The sequence below is a fragment of the Lycium barbarum genome, chromosome 12, assembly GCF_019175385.1.
Source record: "Lycium barbarum isolate Lr01 chromosome 12, ASM1917538v2, whole genome shotgun sequence".
Classification (NCBI taxonomy): Eukaryota; Viridiplantae; Streptophyta; class Magnoliopsida; order Solanales; family Solanaceae; genus Lycium; species Lycium barbarum.
The window spans coordinates 57,602,305-57,618,159 of NC_083348.1; the positions used below are offsets into that span (position 1 = coordinate 57,602,305).

Consider the following 15,855-nt stretch of genomic DNA (forward strand, 5'->3'; position numbering starts at 1 on the left):
GGAGACAATTGCAAAAGGACATTTAAATAATTATAATAAGTTCAGAAAATGGTAAAAGTATGCTTCGAGAAAATTTAAAGAAGAGAAATTCAGGGAAAAAAAAATAACGATTTAAATTGAACACAAAAACCGCTAAAGAAGTCATAAAATCAAAAAATTTAAAACTTATACATTTGGGTAATGATAAAAATGCACTAATTTTAGACACATACGTGTCACACAAATAATGAGGAATAACATCAAGAAGACGAAATATAAACAGTCAAGAAACGTATGCACATATTTTTCTTAAAATGTGAAGTTGATCTATACTTAAAAATTTAAGACTACAACAGATGCTAACACATGAAAGCGTTTTTCAGTGTTATTGAGTAGAAAGAGATGATGACATGAAACTCGGTAGGAGAAGGTGTATTTCAAATCTTTCAATTGGAGAACCAAACCAGGAAATCATATATGGGAGAAGCGGACTAAGTAAAATAATTTATTGATATTTTCAATTAATTGAATTATAATACTTTCTATAATAAAAATTCTATAATTATATTACTAAAAAGTACTCTCTCTGTCCTAATTTATGTGACATAGTTTGATTAGGCACGAAGTTTAAAAAAGAAAGAAAAGATCTTTGAAACTTGTGATCTAAAATAAGTCATGGATATTTGTGTGAATTTAAATCATTTCATTAAAGGTAAAAAGGAAAGTTTCAAGCTAAATGATTTCTACATATAAAAATATATTATTTATTGCGTAGTTTTTATGCATCACTTTGTTTGTACCGTTGGCTTTAAAGGTTGGTTTTGAACAGTTAATGACAATAAAGCTAGACAACTTTTGATACAGTAATCATCTGACTCCTACCTCTCTATAATGGGCCCAGAAGGATATTTTCGTAAATATCATAAAATGAAGCATTGCTACTGGTGGAGCATGTATCTTACTGTATCTGCCATACAAATATTTTGGCTCCTTCACCAATTTGCCCTTATGCTTGTATCATCAACTGTCTTATTTCTCCTAATCTTTTTCCAACTTCTCAACAATTTTATTTTCTCAGTGATCTTTATTTGTTTGAGGGATAATACATCATAACCTCGAATTTGCTGGATAGTAGTACTTTTTCATCATATAAAGGAGTATTGTTTATAGTTCATATGCTTTCTAATTCCAACACAGGATGAGATAAATTTCTATTTAGGGAAACCATTAGCCTCTATTTAGGTGTAGGCAATTTATCACAATCTACAATCATAAAAATTGTTCCAAAACAAAGAACATCTACAAATATATTTTTACAGTGACTGTTAGCTAAAAAAAATTTAAAAGCACATACTCAAGAGTCAAGATTTGTACTTCTATGTTGCTAAATAAAACTTTATATTGTCAATCCAACATTCATAAAAAAAAAAACTATCCGTCAATTCCAACATTTTACTTGTGTTTGGGCACGTGCACAACACTGGGATTTTATAAGTAGTGTCTTTATAAGATTGAAAATAATCTTTTCAAATAATTTATCATAAAATACCATTATACTTATATGTCCCATTAATCAAAAGCAGATCACATTTTCCACACTAGTTTTAATTAAGGGAAAAGGTGCAAATATACCCCCGACTTTGTGATTTAGAGCAGATATACCCCTCGTTAAAAAAAGTGGTGTATATATATACCCTTGCTGTTACAAAATAGTACAATTATACCCCTGCTCTTACACAAATAGTGCAAATATATCATTTTTGCTAACGGGTTTTTAAAAAATATTAGCTTATTTTTTAATTAAAAAAATATCAGCTTATTTTTTAATTAAAAAAATATCATGTGGCTTTGAAAAAAAGTCTACTCATTTTTGTAGTAGACATATTTTTCTAATGCCACATGGTAAATTTTTTTTCTAGTGGGCCGGGTTTGATTCGTTTAAAAAAAAATATCTCCTTGGCTTTAAAAAAAAAAAAAAAAAAGTCTACCCATTTTTGTAAGTGAACCACACCCGACCGACCAGAAAAAAATTATTACTTGGCTTTAGAAAAATATGTCTACTAAAAAAAATATGGGTAGACTTTTTTTTAAAGCCATGTGGTATTTTTTAAATTAAAAATAACTGAATTATTTTTTTTAAAAAATTCGTCAGTAAAAAGGATATATTTACACCATTTGATAACGGTAGAATATATTTACACCACTTTTATAATGGGATATATTTGCACCTTTTCCCTTTAATTAATTGCAATTCATATTTTTTCGCAACTAGAGTAGTTTTAATAGAGTACTAGTACTATTTATAACGTAATTTCAGTTGGTTCCAAATTTTGGTCGATAAGACTTTCTCGAAGAGAATGAAAAATGGAGATGAGTCAAATCCTACTAGTACATCTCCACACGAAACTATCTATCTATCAACTCGGTCATCACAAAAGCCAGCAAAGCCATTGAATATGTTTGCAAAACTCACAGAACCTTAGAAATCAACACAGGCAAGGAAATAATTGCTTATGCTTCAAAGGTGTAATAATTATTCTCACATAATTGATGAATAACTAGATAAATAGAAGCAAATTGGATGTTCTTGATATTTAAATTTTCTATATTCTCCCAGCCCCCTTGTATCATATATTTTGATAGACAGATACCCAAATGTACTGATCTTTAAGCAGTAAACAATAAATGGTGTGTATGAATAAGCCGACAGAAACCAAAACTGAAAATGCATGGCGAACTAGAAAAGTGGTTTAGGCAAAACATAACAAACATGAAACCATTCCCTAATCAAAATCCGTTATTTACCAAACAGAGAACGTCAACGGGCATGTTCCTTTTATACATCCAAGTCACGATGTAAGCAGTCATTTTCTACTGTACGGAAAAACAATTAACGTAGTGAATTAAGTCTCCATAAGCTCATGTAGCATAGCAAGGCTGTTTATATAAGGCAGGAACTTTTTGCCAGGACCCGTAGCATATGGACTTGTTATAAACTCAACTTTCTGCTGCCTGATATGATAAAAGTATATGAATCCGCCAACGTGAATTGCCACAGCATCACTGTTAACACAGGGTAGTACCTCGCATGCTTGAGTAAAACCCCTATCGACTCCAAGATTGATGCTAACACTGCGCCTCAGGATCATTTCCATGCCTTGGTAGATATCTATTAAGAAAACATTTCCACATTCGTTATTAGCACTAACGTAGCACAGCTCACCTTCCATCTGTGTTAAGGATCCATGTCTCCCAACTTGAAGGACAGGTAAAGATATAATTGCAGGGATCTCGTTTTTTACATCAAAGGCCAGTACTTCGTTTGATGTCGTCTCATAGTAAGCAACCCCCTTCATATACGAACCCCCACCGAGAAGCTTTGGATTTTCCAAGTCAGTACAGTATGCAGAAGAGAAGCTCCAAGTATTTGATTCTGAAGAGTAAATCTCAAAGCAGATTATTGGCTGACCAAGCATAGGAAATGCACAGATAACATGATAATATGCCTCAATGTTACGAAGAGAAGGCTCAAAAGCAAGAACAACTGCCGGTTCATCCCCGTGATAATACTGAGGAAGAGGGAGCATTTTCCAGTCTTGGGTTGCAGGATTGCAAACATAATACTTCTCAGACCCCTGATAAAGGAGCAACCCACTGCAAGAGCACAGAATTTTGACATTTTGCTCCAGCAGGAAATCAAGGAATTGGCTGGGAACTCCACTTGCAGAATGGTCCAAGGATAAAAACATAGGATCCCCTCCCATCTCCGTATCTTGATAGAAGTAGCCCGAAAAACTCTGGCAAGAGAAACTTTGTTGGTGGGTTAATAAGGGACTAGCTATCCATTTATCCCATTCTTTGGACACAGCCCTAAACTTCGTAAGCGATTTAGCAGGAAGCAACGGGAGCACATGTTCCTTCACCACATCTTTAATCTTCATATCCTTTTTCATTATGATGCGTGCAGGATATTCCCAAGGGTTCTCCTCTTCCTTCTGTTGAGTAACAGTGTCAAAGTCATACTCTGCAAGCTGCAATGCAAGAGGAGAGACTTCTCAAAAGACGTATAATAAAAAAGAAATCAAGAGACTGCTTGCTTCTTCTAAGAAGTAATTATTTGTCAAAACATCTAAAATAACTCCAAAACACGAATATAAAAGAAGATAAAGACTACTTCTGGAAAGAAGAAAGGTCTAGAAGAAGCCATTCTCAAGAAAATGGGGGACTAAAGATTGGCAAATCATGAAACATAATGGGATATTCAATTAATTGAAGCTTGTATATTGCATGAATTGTGAGCCAAGTGCATTCATCATAAAAAAGAAAAGAAAATGGGGAAGAAAAGGGTAATACATAAGAACTAAGCTACACCACTAATCATCAGAAGAAGGCTTCCAACTTGTGTTCAATATTCTTGTCAAACATGACTTTAGAAATAACAACATGTCCATTCTAACTGCTGTCTTAAATCACAAACGAAGTGGATAATGTACAGCACAATTATTTAAAAAAAGGCCTTTAACAAGCAAGAAATAAAGAAAAAGTTCCTACATTACTCTTGAGATCAATTTTGTTGGAAAATATGTAAAGAGAGCAATATGCAGATAAGTTGTACTAACTATGCACTCTTTTTATGGAAAAGCAGATCAATCTTTCATAAAGAATTTGAACTAAAAAGAAAAAGGGTAAAACATACCCAGTAAGTACCATGCCTCTGAGTTTTAGTTGCTGAGGGAAATCCCTTGAAGGTATTAGGAAACTTATTGTCCCATTCATCAGAGTCCTCAATCATGTAGTCTGCTCGAGAGAATTCCATTTTTTCTGCAATTAGAAAATAGTCACCAAAAGTCATATATCAATCAGCAAGAAAAAAGATTTGGTATCACTGCAATAAAAATGTATAACTGTACAAGGACCAAATTAAAGGTCAAAGATTAACAGTTTAAGAAATATACAGGCAATGTAAGCGGATGATTCCATGAAAGTTCTGCTAAAATTTCCAAAAAAATCTTTCTTTTTTTTTTCTCTAGAATTTTCTTATAAGAAATAATATAAGGATGGAATTTTGACAGAAATTTCACGGAATCAGCCAATTATATTGTACTACACCAAAGTCATGCCAAGAAAGCTATTGTTCCTATCAAAGACTAATGGTCAACCCTCGTGACTAAGACTTTGTATCAAAGAATTTGAAAGCTATTAGCGTAACTTACCATAGCAGGAAACAGTAATTCTTTTTGTCAAAATATATTTACACAAAAGAGAAACAGAAAACCATCAAGAAAATCAAAGCCCAGATGGTAAAATTCCAAGATTCATATAAAGCATCTAACTATGAAAAGTTTCGCAGGAAAAACCCATGAAAGAGACGTTCTTAGAAGATCACAAAACAACAAAAAGATGGAGAAAACAAGGAAACAATTATATGATAGGGAATCAAAAACAGATTACATACATTGGAAACACAGAAAAGACAAGACAAAAGGATGAAATTATTGATAGAGAGAAAACGACCCAGAATCAATAACATGATCAAAGATACTTTAATTGAAGAACTCACTGAGGCTTAGTGTTCACTAGGGTTTAATGTAACTTACCATAACAGACAAAACACTAATTCTTGCTGATGTAGAATTTTGTCAAAATATTTACATTTACACAAAAGAGAAACACAAAGCCATCAAGAAAATCAAAGTCCAGATGGTAGAATAATTTCAATATCATACAAAACAGAGCATCTTAACAGAAAACCACAATTAAATTCCAAAACACATATATAAATTTCACGCTGCAACATAAACAAAAGGCCCATATAAAGCGATTAACTATGAACAATTTCCCAAGAACCCATGAAAGAGACGTTCTTAGAAGATCACAAAAAAATTTGTAGAAAACTAGGGAATCAAAAAGAGATTACATACATTGGAAACACAAAAAGACAAAAAAGAAAAGACAAAAGTATCAAATTATTAATAGCAAAAATGACCAAGAATTATAATCACACACGCAATCACAATAACATGATCAAAGATACTTTGGATGAACAACTCATAGAGCAACGTGTAGTCTTTTTTCCTGAAAATGACCACCAAGTTCTTGACAAAAAAAAAAACAGAGATGAACCGTTGTAAAACCCAGAGAAAGATAGAGACTAGAGATTAACGATGAGAGTTGTGATTTAAAAAATGAGAATCCTATTAAAAAATGAGATTCCTACTATTAGTTGTATATACTTATACTATAGTGGTTTTCTCGAAACTGAAGAGGAAAGGAGAAAAATGATCGGCAATAAGGAGGAATTTGGTGGTGACGTGGTTAATTTTCATTGGCTTGACCCGGTCATTCATTAAGTCAATTCTCAGTTGGAGTCTTCCTTGTGCTTGCTTGCATCAATCAAGTACTAAAGATGAGCCTGTTGAATCAAGTATGCAAAAATTATGACAAATTGTATTAAGGGTTAATTAAAATAAATATCCCTATACTATAACGGATAGATAACTTGTATTTTAAAATCAAATGCTTATAATCCTTATACTATAAAAATTCTACACTTACTAGTATAATAGAAATCCTACACAATTGAAACTTCATTTAAATAAGTATTTAAGATAGATTTTTGAAGCATAAGAATAAATTAAAAACATAAAAATAAAGAAGAGAATTTTCTATTTAATAAAATATTATATTTAAATAAAATCACAAATAACTTGCATATTTAAAGTGGAAGAAAGTTATTATCCATAGTAACATATAGATCCACTTGCTAATAGTTGGTATATCTTATTAAGTAATTTATGTTATTTTTTTATTTATTACTTAGTTATGAATAACTACATATCGAGGGTAACTATAGAATTTTCATAATGTAAGGAGTATAATGTTTGATTTTAAAATATAGGAAATGTACCCAAAACTAAGTTATGAGCAATCAATCCTTAATCAAAAAGCAAATCATGATATAAAATCTCCAAAACTTACTTAGATCAAGACAAAAGTTATTTTCTATGAAAAATACTTTCCATCAAAAGAAGAAAAAATGACTTCCCTCCTTTATACAGTTATCTTAATTATTAATCTCATATTACTTACTAACATTTTAATGACAATGGAACCCGCATTCTTCGGGTGCGCACAAGATAAATTCTGCTCCTGTGCAATGGCTCACAAACTACACAGAAGAAATAACCTGCACTACACAAGTCCCGTGCGATAAGCTCAACCCAGAAGGCAAATTCCCTGCTGTTGAGGGGAGGGAGTTTCAAACCTAAGACCTCTATTATGAAAGCCCCATGCCTAACCAACTAAGCCATCCTTGCAGGTTATACGGAGGAAAATTGGCTTTTGTACTAAATTTGGAGCCAACGTGTTAGCTTCTATAAAATGAGGGAGTTGTTTCACTTCATGACACACCAATAGACTATAGTGAAAGCAAAAGAAATATCACTGTTAGAGTAAGAAAGTAGTCTATTAGAAAAACAAAAGTGAGCAATATTATGGTGAAGCTGACCTTTTTACTATAGTAATATTATATTGCCCATTTCGGGTATTATTTTGATGTGTTAAAATGATTCAGGGCCTAATTATGCTCTTGTTCTTTGAATCTAGAATTGATATTATTAATACGGGATATTATTCCCATCGACGTGGAATTAGAACCACGACAAACAATGGTACACAACAATATTTGGATGATGGCACATTTGAGAAGGTGACTCATGCAACTGACTAAAAGAGCTCAAAGGAAGTTTGAGAGATTTAACCACGTTATTTCCCAGGAGCTGACAAAGTAAAGAGATAAGACTTCTTTCAAACTCCAAAGGCTAATTTAGAAATTTTTAAAATGAAAAAATTCGAAATTCATTTTCGGATTTTTATCCTTGTGTCGCACAAGTGCCGCACGTGGCCTAACGTGCGATGGGGGTGCGACGACGCACAGGTGCTGCACGATCATTTTTTTTTTTTTTGGTTTTCAATCCGGCATAAGTTCTGTAGGAATTAAGTTATCCGGCAAAACTTCGTTTTCACAAAACATATGCCGGACAAGGCAAAGTTTCTATAACTTATCCTCTTGTTCTTTGTATCTAGAATTGATATTATTAATACGAGATATTATTCTCATCAACGTGGAATCAGAGCCACGACAAACAATGATACACTTTCTTTTCAGCAACTTATTTCACAAAAGAAACTTAAAGAGAAATGGCGTCCCCAGATGAAAGTCTTTTTGGCTCTTAAGCGGTATGAAATTTTGTCAAAGAATATGCGATATCCAATAATAAGAAAACTTTGCCTCAAAATGTAAAAAATGGCTTGATAAAGACAGAAGAGGGATCAACAAGGTTTCACACTCATCCGGCAATATTTGGATGATGGCACGTTTGAGAAGGTGACTCATGCCACCGACACAAACCGCTCGAGGGATTTAGCAACGTTATTTCCGAGGAACTGAAAGAGTAAAGAGGTAAGACTTCTTTCAAACTCCAAGGGCTAATTTAGAAATTTTAAAAATGAAAAAATTCGAAATTCATTTTCGGATTATTGTTGGAAAGTGAAGATTATTGTAAATCAATTAAGAAAATACGAGGAGGAATCGACGATGTATGAGTGATAGAAAATATCTTTCGTTCAGTAACACCTAAATTTGATCATCCACTTTTACATTAAATTATACAAATATTTGTAACATTTTATTCATGTATTAATATTCATATTTTTATTCCACACTCTATCTATAATACATAAGTTTCTACCTAACCCATTTTTTTTTTTAATGAGAAAAAGTGAAATCGTAACCAAACTACTATTAGATTAATGAGAAAAAGTAAAATGGTAACCAAACTACTATTAGATTTATTGAATGTAGTGCACAAAATTAGTGATCTAACAAATCGGAAATTTGGTACATAATTCATAGATTCACACTGGTGTTGTCAAGACTCAAAGCATGAATGTTGACTGACTTTTTGTAGTACCAAACAATTGAAATTATCTCACTATCACAGATTAACAGCACGTCAATCATTTCCTAGCCAACTTGACTCGAGTCCAAATATATTAAAAACGAACTCTCCCGGTATGATCTTAATAGAAAACCACCAATTCTTGCTGACAAATTAGAAAGGAAATAACGCACTCCAAGAAAATCAAAGCACAGATGGTGAACATAAAATCTGTTAGATACCTCCAGTGTTCATATAGTTTCATGCAAAAAACAAGGTCTGATGACCTATTCAAGGTCTAGCTAATTATCAATGATTTCGAATGCCATGGCAAAAAAGAAACGTTTTTGAGTAACAGATTGAAATATAAAAAATGGAGAAAACGAAGGATTCAAAGAATTTATCGAATCAAATAACAGACAAAGATTAAAGAAAAATGAACCAGTAATAATTGTGATTGTGAAAAATCTTGAAACAGAAAAAAGAATCAAACATGAAATCACAATTAAAACATGATCAGAGAATTGAGGCAAGTAAAGATATACTTTTAGATGAACAAACTCACAGAGATAGCAGAGTGTAGTCTTTTTTCTGATCAACAAACACTTCAATTCTGGAGAAAAAAAAAAAAAGATTGAGAGTTTTGGGTTTAAAGGAAGAATCTTTTTTTTTTTGGTTGAGAGTGATGAGTTAAAAAATGGAGTGTGAACTGGCACAGGAGTTGGTTTTGTTAAGGAAACTGACGAGGACAAAGGTAATCTTCGCCAATAGAGAGGAAATTGGCTTTTTTTTTTTCTTTTTTTTTTGTGGGGGTAGGAGGGGGGGTCCGTTCGGGGTGTGGGGGGTTGTAGTGGGGGTACGTGATTAATTTTCATTGGCTTTACCCAGTCCATCTTTTTTAAGTCAAGTCTACATGTATTTTTCTATAAGCAAATATCAAATGGAAACGGGAAACCTCTTAGCTTAAGAAATAGGCACCTTTTCACCTAAAAGGACAAAAAGAGCCACGAGGGGTAACAGGAACATAAAAACTTATTTTTATATTATATACTAAAACAATGATGTAGTATACGCATGTCCACAAATTTTATCACTAAAGACAATTGATGTAACTTGATATAATTTATCGTAAACAACAAGTGCAAGAAATTTTTCTTGAATAAAACAGTAGAGGGATGCCTATATGGTTGATTTATCTAAGTTTATGTTAAGTGAAATAGATCGGGTTCATCAATACGTCATGATTCAATCATTTAAATTTTCTTTGGGTTAAACAAGTAATTGGTGAAAAAATTTGCCCGAACATCATCATATAATAAAAAAGTTGTTTGGGTTAAGATGAGTAAGGAATGATTAAAAAAATTATGGATCCATTATAAATTCTGCAAGAAATGATAAACCTAGTAATTGAACTGGGAAAAACGAGCACTTATTGGAGAACAGATCTAGTTACAATTTCACACTACAGTATATATTTAACCTTCCACACTAAAATTTGAAATTTTGGTATTACATCTAGCCGATTCTGACACTTGATTGCCTAGCAATGATACTGATTTTTAAAAATACTGATCCAGATTATTTAGTTAGTTTCACCATCCAAAACAAAGTAAATTGGGAATTGGGATGGAAAGACAATTTGAGAAAAAAACAAGGTAAAATAAAACAATGAATGAGGAAATTAGATGTCTTGCCAATTTTGGCTCAACAGGATTTGGTCGCTATATACTAAAACAATGATGTAGTATAATGTAGTGTGAAAAATATTATCATTATTCGGTTACCTTATATTAAACCCCAAATTTGATCCTAAATTTGGCTACACGAGTTGGTCGCTATTTGCCAAAAGAGGATGCTTAGTGGACTTGTTAGCCATTTTAAATGCCTAAATGAGTCAATTTGATGTTTCAACTCGTACTCATAGCTCAAGTGCAGACAAATGGGTTATTGTGACCAACAAGACATTTACCATAAATACTCACTCATATAATAGTTTTACGCTAAAAATTTATCCGCATCGGGTGTTTACACCAGATCAATGAATGTATTACATATGTTTGAATATATACAACAATCAGTTAATCATATTAATTAATATATATATTCACTTCACTAAATCACTTAATCATAATAAATTGCATTAATTTGATTTAAACACCTGATGGACGAATAAATATTTACCAATGTTTTACCGTATATTGGGAAGCAAGGACTATCATCTACAACACGATTAGTGATGGTGACATTTATTGAAGGGGACTCAGTCATATTTTTCCATCAGAAAATTATATTGCGAAGAATAGGTCAAAATATTTTCAATTCCTTCAGAGTTTTGTTGTCTTACAACATGGACAACCTTTTTTCTATATAAGCACTATAAACTTATGTATACTTTTCTTATTTTGCTGAAAATCCTAAAGCAAGGTGGTGTCTTTTAATATTTTTATAATAAAATCGTTTTCAGCTACAATCACTTGTCAATATCTTCGTAAGTAACCATATACACAAAAAAAAATGTTAAGATAAGACATTAACTCAAACGCTTCTAACAAAACATGTTTATGTCAAATCAAGCAGTAAGCAAGTTCAACTTCAGTATTTTCCTCATTTCTATCACTATTGGGCTCTTAATTCCGAATGAAGTTCCTTGCACTTCAAGGATGCGTGAGGGAGAAGCCCAATAATGCTAATTGGACTTATGGGGGAAATTCGCACGAATGCTCCTATCTTGGGGTGGTCTTTAATTATTATCCCTCAAATCGCTAGTCTTTAATTTTTGTTAATAACTAGGGGATAAGAATTGCATTGTTGTGTTCGGTTTTGATGAGACAAAATTGCTGGTGCATAGAAACTGATGCATTAACATCTAGACTAGACAATGAGTATGAGACAACTTGGATCACAGTGAAGAGAAACTCACAGAGATTGAAAGAAGTGAGGAAACTGAAAAAATAGATAAGAAGGAGGAGAATACCGAAACAAAAAATAAATCATATCAGCTTCCAACTTGAGATCACCGGGAGTGAAATGAAATAAGATTGAAAATAGCCAGAACTGGATAAGAAAAGATTCCGATGATAATAAAATTTAGTGAAAATTATTTTTTTCTAAATTGGGTGGTCCGTTTGAGATTGTAACATTCTGTAAATCCGGATTAAGTGAGAATGTGTTATATAAGTATTGATATGACATTTTAGCCATAATAATCAGGATGAGTTTGGGTGAAAATAGTTGTTTAAAAATCAAGACGAATAGTGAGGTGCATAAAATTCGATAAAATTGACTAAGCTTACGATATGTCTGATTTCCAGCCTAATTACGTGAAGATACGTTGGTAATTTGAGAAAACTTAAAACGTAAAAGTTGTTAGATCTTTAAAATTTCCAACCATATATTGTGGAGATCCAACGGATCTCAGTGCTAGGAGTTATGCCCATTTTACGGAACGCTACGCTTGTTGGAACATCTCTGCATCTCACGGGTGGCGCGCACGAAACCTTTCTCTGACAAATTTTTATCCTTGTGCGCTACTTGTGCGACGCACAGGTGCCGCACGTGGCCCAGCTATGGGGGTGCGACACACAGGTGCTGCACGACCTCATTTTTCTGGTTTCGAATCCGACATAAATTCTGTAGGAATTAAGAAGAATATGCAATGTCCAATAATAAGAAAACTTTGCCTCAAAATGAAAAAAAAAAATGGCTTGATAAAGACAAAGAAGAGGGATCAACAAGCTTTCACTCACATCCGGCTATATTTGGATGATGACATGTTTGAGAAGATGACTCATGCAACCGACTCAAACCACTCAAAGGAAGTTTGAGAGATTTAACAACGTTATTTTCAAGGAGCTGATAAAATAAAGAGAAAAGACTTCTTTCAAACTCCAAGGGCTAATTTAGAAATTTTAAAAATGAAAAAATTCGAAATCATTGGAAAGTGAATATTATTGTAAATCAATTAAGATAATACGAGGAGGAATTGACAATTTATGAGTGGTAGAAAATATCATTCGCTCGATAACACCTAAATTTGATCAATCACTTTTACATTAAATGAACAAAATATTTGTAACATTTTATTCATGTATTAATACTCATATTTTTATTCTACACTCTATCTGGCAATATTTGGACGATGACATGTTTGAAAAGGTGACTCATGCAACCGACTTAAACCGCTCAAAGGAAGTTTAAGAGATTTAACAACTTTATTTTCAAGGAGCAAATAAAATAAAGAGGTAAGACTTCTTTTCAGACTCCAAGGCTAATTTAGAAATGTTGAAAATTAAAAAATATCGAAATGTTGGAAAGTGAAAATTATTGTAAATCAATTAAGAAAATACGAGGAGGAATCGACGATTTATGAGTGGTGGAAAATATCCTTCGCTCGATAACACCTAAATTTGATCAACCACTTTTACATTAAATTAATCAAATATTTGTAACATTTTATTCATGTATTAATATTCATATTTTTATTCTACACTCTATCTATAATATAAAGTTTCTACCTAACCCATGTTTTTTCTAAGAGAAAATTACACTGTATGTTAATTGAGGCAACAATGCTATCAAAATTGACTTACAAAAAATGACCCAAACTTTTCTCTCTCTCCCCCTTTGTATATATTTATATATGTTGGTATATGTGTCTGTATATGTTTGTATATGTCTATAAATGTTTGTATATTTTGAGCTATTTTTCGTAATGTAAATTTTGGACTACTTTTTTACAATGTAAGTGACCAACTTATATATTTTTGAATTTTTTTCCTTTTTTTAATGAGAAAAAAGTAAAATGGTAGCCAAATTAGGTTTACTGAATTTAGTGCAGAAAATTAGTGACCTAACAAATCAGAAATTTGGTAGAAAATTCATATATTCATACTGGTGGTGTCAAGATTCAAAGCATGAATGTTGACTAAGACTTTTTGTAGTATCAAAGAATTGAACTTATCTCACTATCACAGATTAACAGCATGTCAATCATTTCCTAGCCAACTTGACTCGAGTCCAAATATATTAAAAATGAACTCTCCAGGTATGATCTTAACAAAGTTTTTTTCGGTTACTCATCATGATTTAAAAAAAAAAAAAAAAAAGAACCACCCATTCTCGCTGACAAACTAGAAAGGAAACAATGTACTCCAAGAAAATTAAATTTTCTATAAAAAGAGTTCATATAATTTTCATGCAAAAACAGGGTCTGGTGACCCATTCATGGTCTAATACCATGGCACAAAATAAACGTTTTGAGTAACAGATTGACATATAAAGATGGAGAAAACGTGGGATTCAAAGAAGTTATCGAATTGATCAAAACAGATGGCCATATAATCGAACAGAGTAAGACAAAACAAATAAAAATAAACAAAAGAATTAGTATTCTGATAGTGAAAACCATTAAAAAAAACTTGAAACATGAAATCGCAATTAAAACATGATCGGAGAATTGAGGCAAGTAGATATACCTTTAGATGGAAAAAAAAAACTTACAGAGATAGCAGAGTGTAGTCTTTTTCTGATCAACAAACAAATTAACTCTGCAGAAAGAAAACAAGAACAAAATTTGAGAGTTTTGCTGATTTATTTGGTTTAAAGGAAGATTCTTTATTTATTTATTTGTTGAGAGTGATGAGTTAAAAAAAATGGAGTGTGAACTGGCACAAGAGTTGGTTTTGTTAAGGAAACTGACGAGGACAAATGCATTCTTCGGCAATAAGAAATTGGTTTCCAGGGCCCGGGGCGTGGGTGGGTGGGTTACGTGGTTAATTTTCATTAGCTTTACCCAGTCTATCTTTTTTAAGTCAAGTCTCCCTTAGCTTTTCCTAGTAGTTTTATACTCCATATTTTTTTCTAGGAAATAAAATGGAAGTGTCTTAGCTTAAGAAATAGGCACCTTTTTCACTAAAAAGACAAAAAGAGCCGCGGGGGGTAAGCGGAACATAAAAATCTATTTGTATCAATTAGTTCTAAAACAATATATATATGTTATGAAACTATATGATTGGAAATAAAGAAGAGAAGCAAACTAATAACTTTGTAGAAAGGAGGGAGAGATTGTATTTCACTTCTTGTTGATATCTCTTTCAAATTGAGAACTTAACCATCTATTTATAGAGATGGTAAATCTCTTGATGAAGTCATCAATGACAACACCAAGAGTTAAAATCAAACTTGTGTTGCTTCATTTCTTCATTTCATACATGCCACCAAATGTACATGTACCTTGCTTCATTTTCTTCATTTCATACATACCACCAAATGTACATGTACCTATTCTTTTTAGGACATGTGAAAAATCTAGACTCTATGGACATTCATATATATATTTTATAACACTCCCCCTTGGATGTCCATTGATAGATAATATGCCTCGTTAAAACCTTACTAGAAAAAAACTCAGTGGGAAAAATTCTAGTGAAAGAAAAAGAGTACATATTTCTAATAATATACATTTTGGTTGCCTCATTAAAAACCTTACAAGAAAAACCCAGAGGGACAAAACCTTGTATGGAAAAAAGAGTACAACATGTATTAACTCCCCCTGATGAGAACTTCAGGCCAAATATTTGAGTCTTCGCATTCCAATCTTGTGCACCATCTTCTCGAAAGTTGCGGTTGGTAGAGACTTGGTGAACAAATCAGCCATATTATCACTTGAACGAATCTGTTGCACGTTGATATCACTATTCTTTTGGAGCTCGTGTGTGAAGAACAACTTTGGTGAAATGTGCTTTGTCCTATCTTATTTTATGAATCCTCCCTTCAATTGGGCAATGCATGCTGCATTATCTTCATATAAGATTATGGGTATTTTATCACATTTTAAACCACACATTTCTCGAATGAGATGTATCATTGACCTCAGCCACACAACTTCACGGCTCATTTCATGAATAATTATTATCTCAGTATAATTTGATGAGGTATC

The 15,855-nt window shown here is 32.5% G+C and overlaps 1 protein-coding gene across 10 annotated transcripts; it reads right to left on the reverse strand.

Annotated features, from left to right (window-relative positions):
- Positions 1–2,763: 2,763 nt before the first annotated feature.
- On the reverse strand, positions 2,764–14,604 carry LOC132625247 (F-box protein At5g07610-like). Of its 10 annotated transcripts, none has more exons than XM_060340110.1 (4): positions 14,418–14,604; positions 6,213–6,391; positions 4,676–4,800; positions 2,764–4,010 (listed from the first exon to the last, which is right to left on the reverse strand). In XM_060340110.1, exons 3-4 carry the CDS (start codon positions 4,793–4,795, stop codon positions 2,883–2,885), a joined length of 1,248 nt encoding a protein of 415 aa, XP_060196093.1. In that variant the 5' UTR covers positions 4,796–4,800; positions 6,213–6,391; positions 14,418–14,604; the 3' UTR covers positions 2,764–2,882. The 10 variants fall into 10 exon arrangements, with proteins under 10 accessions (XP_060196093.1, XP_060196094.1, XP_060196090.1 ...); XM_060340111.1 differs by having other exon boundaries at positions 6,197–6,391; XM_060340107.1 differs by lacking the exon at positions 6,213–6,391.
- Positions 14,605–15,855: the final 1,251 nt, after the last annotated feature.